At 47.7% G+C, this 10,321-nt stretch overlaps 1 protein-coding gene across 4 annotated transcripts; it reads left to right on the top strand.

Moving 5' to 3' along the window:
- The first annotated feature begins 2,243 nt into the window (after nt 1–2,243).
- LOC136767779 (zinc finger protein 135) lies at nt 2,244–7,104 on the top strand. 4 transcript variants are annotated; one of them, XM_066721775.1, is made up of 2 exons: nt 2,244–2,788; nt 4,270–7,104. In XM_066721775.1, the coding sequence occupies exon 2, from the start codon at nt 4,458–4,460 to the stop codon at nt 6,174–6,176; it is 1,719 nt and encodes a 572-aa protein (XP_066577872.1). In that variant the 5' UTR covers nt 2,244–2,788; nt 4,270–4,457; the 3' UTR covers nt 6,177–7,104. The 4 variants fall into 4 exon arrangements, with proteins under 4 accessions (XP_066577872.1, XP_066577871.1, XP_066577870.1 ...); XM_066721774.1 differs by having other exon boundaries at nt 2,244–2,985; XM_066721773.1 differs by having other exon boundaries at nt 2,244–3,010.
- The last annotated feature ends 3,217 nt before the right edge of the window (nt 7,105–10,321 follow it).

Here is a 10,321-nt window from a genome sequence, read left to right as displayed (position 1 = left end):
ACAGAGAGAGAGAGAGAGAGAGAGAGAGAGAGGGCGGAGATCGACCGTTTTTTTGTTGTGTGTGTGTTTTGTGTGTGTGTGTGTGTGTGTGTGTGATCCGTGTCAAGATGATGACAGATGGACAGGCAGACTGGGACATATACTTTTGACGCACACACACACACACACATACACACAGAGAGACTGAGACGGACACACTGATAAGCTGACACACATAGACTAAAAGACACACTGATACACTGAGACAGACAGAGGGGCACTGATGCAATGACAGACAGGATTCACTCAAAGACACTTGGAGGCACACTTTTGCTATCTGATACACACATACACACACACATTGAGAAATGCACTGACACACAGGGAGAGAGAAGCAGTCTTTCAGTTCTGACAGTACATTGCAGTGCAGTGCTGTACAGCAGGGGTTTCCAGTACAGTAATTGAACCAATTATTGTCTTCATTCATTGAGATGAATGTGATCTTTACCCACTAAGAGAACACTTTGATAGAAGTTTATTTAAAAGTCATGTTAGACTGTAGCTCTCCAGGACCAGGGCTGGAGACCTCTACTGTGCTTTACTGTAGCTCTCTAGGCAGGGCATGACCAGAACTTTTCAAGTGGGGTGGCCAGGTTGGGACAATGATTTCTTCATACTCCATTTAAGAGTTGCACGTCTTTGAAGTTAGAAATTATTAATTAATGCAGGTTTGCATTATTGCTTACAGATCAAGCTAGATAATGTATTCAAATGTTTTATACAATAATAAAATGTAAACAATAAGTGCTTAGCTACCTACATGTCTTTATTTGAAATACCTCAAAATTCACTGAATGGTGCTTTTAGCAATTTTCCTTTGAGTGCTAGCTTGCTGCCTAGCAAAGAGGACCCTTGACCTGGGCTAGCATGCAATACACACAATGTTTAGCTTCAAATCATTAGCTAGCCAGCTGCAAGTCCAGTGAAATTATTGGATATTTATGTTATCAAGCTTACACCTTCAACTAACAAAATCATTAACATTTAATTTACTTAGCAAAAAGGTTGTTTTACTTACTTGAAGAAGGGATTTCTTTAACAGACCCATGGTTTGGATGTGGTGTGATTTTTGTCTTGTGTCTGTCATGCATGGTTGAGCTTCAGGCTGCCAGGTTATGTCTATTTCAGCCTGAGTAAATTAATTTTCTACTAAAAAACAGCCCCACATTTACCAAAAGTACCACAATCATGGCACCCATGTACTCCCTTCGCCAGGTAAAGCACTGCACTGAAGTGCAGGATGAAAAGCTCACACAGACAATCAGACAAACAGTCAGGACAAAGCCAGGCAGAGGCAGGGAAATATTGTACCATATATGATTATACATTTTTTGTAATAAAAGTCATACATTTTCTTTTGAGACCTGAGACAGAACACAAACAAACATGGACTACAAATATACTACATATTATTGACAGTTTTAGTGGTAACATATGGGATAGCTAAACTGTACTTCTCCAGGACCAGGGCTGAAGACCCTGCTGTCTTGGACTGTACTGTAGATCAAACATCTAATGCAGTTTGAAAGTATAATCCAGTATTGTGGATTATGAGCTGTTGTGGAGATGCTGTCTGTATATTCATTGGGCTGTTACTCTTCCATCTGCAGCCCTTCAGCGCCGCCTGGCGGGACTAACTGGAGTCGCATGCAGATTCCAATTTCTTTCTCTTTTTCTTCTTTTCTTTCTCTTGTTAAGAATACTTGCAAGAATCAGTTTCGGGCTCATGTACCTGAGCACATAGTTTATAGCTATGTGGTGTTATATGAATCTTGATGTATGATTGTGTTATCGGGTACTATAATAATAATCCCTAGCACCACTATGTTACGCACACTTCATTCAATACGCAACAAGTCAGAGCTGCGTTTATCGTCTCTTGCTACGGTACAGTCTCATTACAACATAGAGTGACATTTTCTCCCTAAATAGATAAGCTGATCAGGAACAATCGGGTCCCGATTGGTTAGAATAATACCCAATCATTCACAATACACAGTTTATTCATCTATAACAAAGCACTCCAGAGATGGCCAGTCGGGAAGGCTCATGTAAAATTTTTCTAAAGAACATACTTTCATATAGAAGAGTTCTCCCCTTTGTTACTAGACATGACGTCAGTGAGCTGCCACAAACCGCATCACACTGTTGCTGGTTGTTTGACCTCCACATGACCTTCAAAGAAAGCTGTGTTTATTCCAAAATCAGCTACACAGACACTGAACTAAACCTGCAATGAACACAACTGAAATGCACACGGCTTACACAATCTTGCTGCAACAGTCATGCATTTCTGTTTTGCATCCAGGCAGGGCAGTGTCCCGCATCGGCCCCCGCACAGGGCAGCGCAGCCGCTTATATACGAGGCATTGCGGTAGCTGGCGCTCGCTCGTCCTTCCGGAAACACACGAAGTCCCCCCGAAGTTCGCCGCAGTAGCGACGCTGACAACGGCGGTGTCGGGGGTTGCTAGGCTGAGTCAGCCCGTCCGGCCGACAACAACAGCGGCGCAGCGAGCCGCACCGGCGGGGTGGCGGCTTAGTTGCTCCCGTATGCGCTTCGCACGACTCCAGCGGCCGTGTACGGAGAGAGAGAGACGGCGCCGGAGGACGGAGTGCGCGGAGCCCCGAAGAAGCCAGCGAGAAAGCGAGGCGCCGAGAAGGAGGCTGCGGTCGGAGCGCAGGGCCGCGGTGTGTGCGCAGCCGGAGCCCCGGAGCGGACCGGGAAGAGCCGGGGAGACGGGAGAGGGAGGTCCGTACGGCAGCGGCCCGTCGGCACACTTACACCCCCCACGCCGCAGTCGTGGACGCGGGGAGGGACCGGCACGGACACCGGGTCCTGACCGGAGGGGTCTGCCCGTGTGTGGCGCTCCGCGGCGGTGCGGGGGAGTCTGTCCGGCCGGGTTTGGTGAATACAGTCGCAGGTGCCGTGCGGCTCTGGTCTCCACAGTAAGCGGGATGGGGAGCTCGTAAGGTGTGAATACGGGAGGCCCTGCGTCGGGTCCGCAGTGTAGTGTCCACGATTCTTGTTTCATTATGAATGTGAGCATGCTTTTCACTAAAATGCCTGTTTAGTAATGATGCTACTGCTCTCTAAACACCCCTGTAAGCACAACGCTGCTCCAGCACTTCAGATCTTCAGTTATTATTGTCTTTCTGTAAGTGTTGTTATCGTTGTCTCGGTGGCTGAGGTCAAACTATGTTACTATCACCCCTGCTTGCTAGCCACAGTCCTTTGCAATTCAAATGCACTCTCACACACTGTACGTGGCTCTCATGCTCCAGCCAGCAGCACATTGTTCCGGCAAAGCTGCAGGTTTGAATAAGTAAGAAGGTTGCAGCTACTGCAGTTAATAGGCAAACTATAGCAGGAATAGATGAACCATAACAGACTAGAAAACCAGCCTTGTTGTAGCATAAACCTCCTGCATCAGTTCTCCTCCAGGAAGGCCAAAGAGAGGGCACTGAGAAGACAGCCTGTTAAATACACTGCTAGGGGCTTGACGTTCTGGTCACAGGGTAGGAAAGCTGAGATGTTGTTCTTCACTCATATCTTGCTTAGCGCACACACTCGGTATTTATACACAACACAAGCATGGAGGATCCGGGTTACGTGATCAGTGGTTCACACTGTAGCGTGTGCAGGCTGGAGCCCCCCGCTCGGGTTCGAACAGTGCTGTCTGGGGACCAGTAGAGCAACAAACCAGCCATGTCAAAAGACTGCCTCCGAATACGGGAGGTTTATGCACTCGTCTGCGTTCACAGGGATTGTGTCACTACCTTTACTAATCCTGCTTTTATATACTAATAGTATACACAGGTTGTATTAACTGCAACAGGCCTGACCTTATTGTGAATTGCTAACCACATCTATATCTTTATAAAGGTTATACAGCTAGAATGAAAAATGACATTATGGTTATTTTATAATGCATATTTATTTGCTTATTATACACCATGTATCTTTATCAATCTGTTTATCCTAACCATCTCCATCAATCTCTCTACACCTCTCTCTCTCTCTCTCTCTCTCTGAATTGTTGTTGATATTTAAAAAAGAAAGTAACAGTTCCACTCCATCTTAAAAGCACTCCTTTATTCTTCATATCCCTCAATACTTTCATCTACTAAATTTATAGATTAAGAAACAAACAAAGATGTCATTTGAAAATGTATACATTTGTTTGTTTGTTTCCATTGTGTCTTAATTACTACTGGTTGTCTCTCCCCCAGGAGCTGTAGAGGCCAGCGCTCTCCCTGACTCTGGGGAAAGGGCTCCCATTGAGCAGCAGCACTGTGAGCAGGAGTGGGACTCCAGTCTGAGACAGGACACTCTTAGAAGAAGGGCAACAGACACTAGCCCCTGAAGTTGTAATAATAAACACCTGGGTCCACAGTGAGCGGACACTAAACCTTCTGCCATGGAGGAGGAGCTCAGTGGGCAGCCGGATGTGCGAGCGGCAGAACTGGGTCCATTGTCCTCGGTGGACCGGACCAGCGAACCAGGTCCCATTCCAGTTGCAGCGGAGGAGCCAGACGGATCGGAGCGGGCTAGCGCCACAGAGGAGGAGAGCAGCGACGGGGACTCGGTCTGCTCGGGAGACATCACTGCCGTCTGCATCAAAGAGGAGCTCGACAGTGACTCGGGCTCCTCACTAGATGGAGAGGAACTGGTACGCTTGGAGCAGGAGAGGGATGGCGCCGCCCCCCGCCTCCCGGAGGTCAATGGGGAGGACCTGTCCGAATCCCTGGATGAGGAGGCCGGGCTGGGTCTGGAGCTGCTCCCCGAGATACAGATGGTGCTGATCAAGGAGGAGATGGAGGAGCAGGAGCTGGGGCCGCAGACGACGCAGGCTGGAGGGGCCGGGGAGAAGCCCTACAGTTGCGATCAGTGTGGGAAGAGCTTCAGCCACTCGCAGAACCTCAAAGCGCACCAGCACATCCACCTGGGCGAGGGGCCGTACATCTGCAGCCAGTGTGGCAAGAGCTTCACGCTCATCCAGTACCTCAAGGTCCACCAGCGCATCCACAGCGGCGATCGCCCCTACTGCTGCTCCCACTGCGACAAGAGCTTCGTCTACTCTGGGGACCTGAAGAAGCACCTGCGCATCCACACGGGCGAGCGGCCCTACTCCTGCACCCAGTGCGGCAAGGGCTTCAGTCAGCTGGGCACGCTGCAGACACACCAGCGCACCCACACCGGGGAGCGGCCCTACAGCTGCGCCCAGTGCGGCAAGGGCTTCGTCTACTCGGGGGACCTGAAGAAGCACCAGCGCATCCATACTGGGGAGCGGCCCTACCCCTGCGCCCAGTGCGGCAAGAGCTTCGGCAACTCGGGCAGCTTGGAGCGGCACCAGCGCATCCACACGGGGGAGAAGCTATACTCCTGCGCTCAGTGTGGTAAGAGCTTCAACCACTCGGGCAACCTGGAGCGCCACCAGCAGACGCACACACGCGAGAGGCCGTTCGGCTGCTCCCAGTGCGGGAAGAGCTTCAAGACGGCTCGCTACCTGTCCCAGCACGAGCGCATCCACACGGGCGAGCGGCCCTACTGCTGCGCCCAGTGCGGCAAGAGCTTCATTCACTCGGTGCACCTCAAGGCCCACCAGCGCATCCACGCCGAGGTCAACCCCTATCGCTGCAGCCAGTGCGACAAGAGCTTTGGCCAGCTCTCCCACCTGCAGATCCACCAGCGCACCCACACCGGGGAGCGACCGTATGGCTGCCCTACCTGCGGCAAGGGCTTCATCTACTCGGGGGACCTGAAGAAGCACCAGCGCATCCACACGGGGGAACGGCCCTACTGTTGTCCCCAGTGCGGCAAGAGCTTCAGCCAGCTCTCTCAGCTCCAGATCCACCAGCGCATCCACACGGGCGAGCGGCCCTACAGCTGCGCCCAGTGCGGCAAGAGCTTCATCGACTCCGGGGCGCTGAAGAAGCACGAGCAGATCCACACGGGCAGGCGGCCCTACTCCTGCACCCAGTGTGGCAAGAGCTTCAGCCAGATGTCCAACCTCAAGACACACCAACGCATCCACACGGGGGAGAAGCCCTACACCTGTGCCCAGTGTGGCCGCAGCTTCATCCAGTCGGGCGTTCTTCGCAAACACCAGCGGACCCATGCCACTGAGAAGCCCTAGCTCCCCCCACGACAATGTCCTTAACACAGACTCTCTGCACAAGGAGGCATTAGCGGATTCGCACAGGAGGGCAGGCTGCCCAGATGTGCGTCCCACTCTGGCAAACCATGCCATTCCTCCACAGGAAAAGTGGCAGGGATTGCGGTGGGTTCAGGCAGGGCTGTGCATGTGGACTGGTATGGGCTGCAGTTGTTGGGGGGGGTTACTGACCAGAGCCACCACTGGCTTAGCCGCAGCTCCTTCCCTCGCACCGCTCCCCCAACAGCTTCTGTGAGCCCGAGCGATCTGTGACCAGTGGCATAAAACAGACAGTGTGCTTAGTCCGTCCATCCATGTGTATGTATATTTTCAATATCCGCTTCATCCAGGACAGGGTGGCAGTGGCCTGGAGCCTAACCCGGCGGGCACAGGTCACAAGGCAAGACGCCGGTCCATCACAGGCTGATCTGCACTACTGAATAACTGAAGTGTTAAATCCAGCAGCTTTAACCTTAAGTAGCCTATTGACTTCTGTGCGTTGACGTGCTCTGTGCAACACCTGAAGCCTTAAGGAACGTTTAATAGGAACACTACAGGGCAGACTTCCCTTGGCATTTGTGTGCCCTTGCCACATAGCTACTGCAGGAAAGCACACGCACGCACACACACACACTCACTGCATTAAACACACACACTGCAATACACACGCTATTGCGTGCTCACTAGCATTACACACATGATCACACACTGCATTACTCACACATATGCACCCACACACAAAAACACACTGCATTACACACAAGTGCACTCACACGCATGCATGCTAACACACACCTGAAGAAGAACACACGTTTCTCTCGGCCCTGCGATGTGTGTCCATGGGAGTTTGACAAAGTGGTTGTATCAGCTTCTCAAATTAATAAATAATTTTAACAAAATGAAAAACAAATTCAGTATTGTTTTTAGTCTGAATCCGTGTGTTGTATTTGGAAAAAGCCTGAAATGTGTTTATTTTAATGAACGGGCAAAGTGAAAGCTCACCTGCTCGTCTCATGGAGAGAGTCTTGTATCTCAAATACATATTTTTTAAGATAATAGGACAAGTTGTCCATCTGCGTGTAACTTTATACAGTAGCACCTGCCCAGTTAGCTGAGTGGGTTATTGAATGGGTGATTGTATTTTGATAGCAGTAAAACCAATAGACGTTATTGCATCACAGAAAAGTCTGCTGTTACTGTACTGTACTGTACTGTCGGACGTCTGTGTCAATACAAAGCAAATTTGTATTTTTATAAAGGAATTAAAGTGTATTGTACAAGCCCTGCTAATGGGCAGGATGTTAATCACAGCCCTTTGACTTTGACTGCTGCACTCTGTGTGGGTGTGTACTAGTATTAGCCCCGTGGGTCACTATTACCCTCCTTCCAGCTGCCCGTGTTAGGTACAGCTGCCACAGAAAGTGCATGTGAGACACCAAAGGTTAAACAGCATTGAAACAAGTTACCACTTTTGTTTTGCCATCTTATAACCTTTTTGTACTCTGTTTTTAATGTATTGTTTCATGGCACTGTATTGCAGTTCGATGCAGTCTTTTCACCAGCAGGATTTTTGCAATCTTTTCAAACACTGCTCCAAACAATTGATCCTGTGTGGCACTTTCTGACCATACGTTAACAAGTACTCCAATTTCATAATCATTAGAAGTTAAACACACACATTGTTTCATGGGAAAAATTTCTATCATATCTCTCGCAAGTTGCAACAGTAGTGACCGCCATTATTATTGTTACAATTTGAAAATAGTGATGTGTCAGGCTACGTAACGGTACTTCCACCCAGGCCAGTTTGGGACTCAAGCGTTGCTTCCTGAAACTAGTTTGGACACAGTCTGAGGTGCACCTGAGCCACAGTGGAAATGCCTGGATTCAAGGGGACAGGCTGCAATGCACCTAAATGTAGCCAGTGGAAATGGGGTATTAGTAATGTCTGCTTTGTTTTTACCTCAGGAAGCTTGGTTTTTGGCACCACTATTTGATCCACGTCAGGAAGACAGATAAACTGTTGGTGAGTCAGAGAGATGTGTGTCCTAATTCATTATTATTATTATTATTATTATTATTATAGCTGAACGGGACTGAACATTTTGAATTAATTTAATCAATTCTGGTTAGAAGTAAACTATTTTGGTCAACCAGGCGGGGGAATGAACCTGCTTGAACGCACAAATGCCGATAGTGGGGTCAGTGATGTTTGAACTAGATGGTCTGTATGTTTCTGGTTTAGGGTCGGGCATAATATACTAATCCCAAAAAACTTAACGGTACTTGTTGCTTTGTATTTATGTGTGGAACCTAGCAACAGTAAATAGGATCTCCGTAAATCCGCTAGGCCCTGAGATTGAAAGTTATGACATTCCACAGCATTTACACAATGTTAATAACATTCACAACTACTATTATTATTATTATTTAAAACGTGTAATACAGCACCTGAACACCTCTGTGGATTTATGACGAGTTCGACTACGTAAATGTGACGTCACAACAGAGATCACGGCGGACATCATTCCCATCATCGCGCAGGACAGGGCAGGTGTTATGACGAATTGAGTGTCGTGCGTCCCTCATGGATGTGCGCATGTGCCGTCAGCAAACCCCACTCTGCCAGCGGGAGCGCCTGATCACTCGCCCACGGCGCAAAGCACGTCAGCAAACGGCAAACGGGAGGCAGTTTAGCGCTTCTGCATGGCAGATGTTTCCGTTTATGCTATTCTACATGCTGATTAGATTGCTTAAAAACAGCAGCAGCAACAACAACTATATAAATTGTTTCTTGAGATGTGTATAAATTAGTTACACTTTCCCCTTTAGAACGTAGGTATATTTAATCGTATTATATTGTGGTTATCCAACTTTCCGTAGTTGCTGTGTATTTTATCTGCTCGTATTGTACAATATGTATATTTTGTGTAAGTCGCAGGGGGTAAGGGTGTCTGCTAAAAAATCCTGTACGATGTGTTCTTTTCGAGACATTATTTTATTATTACTACAGAAGTAATACTATGTGTAAATCAATCCATATATTTTATAATTCAGCTACATAAATGCAGTACAATCTTCTAAATGTTTATTTAAGTAATTTAATTCCAGGCAGCCTTTCACAACTATCACACACACACACACACACACACACACACACACACACACACAGGTGAAGCAATGGTTATTTATTAGCCATATTTTCATTTTTCACCCAGGGCGACTTACACAACATATACACATTTTACAATAAGAGCAGATAAAATACACAATAACTTCATTGTTAAAGTGCAACTTTAACTGTGTCTGTAGGCTATATACCGCTCGATAACCAAAATATAACACCTGCTGTGCGCGCCTCGGCTCCTGGCGATGTCCCCCATTGTCGGTATAAAGTCTATAAAATAGCCTACTCCAATGTATATGTATTTTAACAACAATGGGAAGAATGTGCTCGTTTTTAAATTGACAAGAAATAAGATCAGTCTTTTCAGTTTATTTTTGCGTTTCGTGTTTCTTCGGAAAACTGTTTCAAATCTCTCCCCCCTGTGTTGGTCCGTGTATCTCCTGCTAACGATGGACGGGGCAGTGTGCAGGGAAAACAACGATTCTGTGTTTCATGTAGCGCAGCCTCCGAGCTCGTCACACCATGCACTTGAAAATGTCCTGTTGCACGTTTTCCTTTTGTCTGTTTTTTCCGCCATCTACAAGAGACCGGTACAGGGCTCAGAAATGTGCGGTGAGGGGCAAACGCTCGCCTATGAGCCGGTGTCAGCGCTTCCCGCAGTTCCCATAATTGACCACAAGGCGCTATACTAAACCTGCCTGCTGGAGCCGGCCGCTGAGTTTTGATTAATTGATTGTACACAAAATTCGTAAAATGCATTACTAATTAATTTATGATGTATTGATTTGGATAATGAGCTTTTAGGTGGATACATTATTTAGTGATGAATGAGCTGCACCTTGCTGTGAGTAAGGTGAATTACTATGTAGGTCAGACAAGTTGTGTTTGTTGATTTATTTATTTATCAAGTTACATTATGTAATTGCATTGAGCTGTGTCTAAACCCGAACAGGAGTAGCCTACTTGACATCACCCATTACAAAGTTACAGGGCCAACTGA

Source organism: Amia ocellicauda, chromosome 14 (assembly GCF_036373705.1).
Source record: "Amia ocellicauda isolate fAmiCal2 chromosome 14, fAmiCal2.hap1, whole genome shotgun sequence".
In the NCBI taxonomy this organism is placed as follows: Eukaryota; Metazoa; Chordata; class Actinopteri; order Amiiformes; family Amiidae; genus Amia; species Amia ocellicauda.
The sequence above is the reverse complement of the archived record's forward strand: the minus strand, read 5'-3'. Positions and strand labels throughout refer to the sequence as shown.

Bases quoted from the DNA above. Each gene is read 5' to 3' on its own strand.
- LOC136767779 (XM_066721775.1), top strand. From the start codon at position 4,458: ATGGAGGAGGAGCTCAGTGGGCAGCCGGATGTGCGAGCGGCAGAACTG.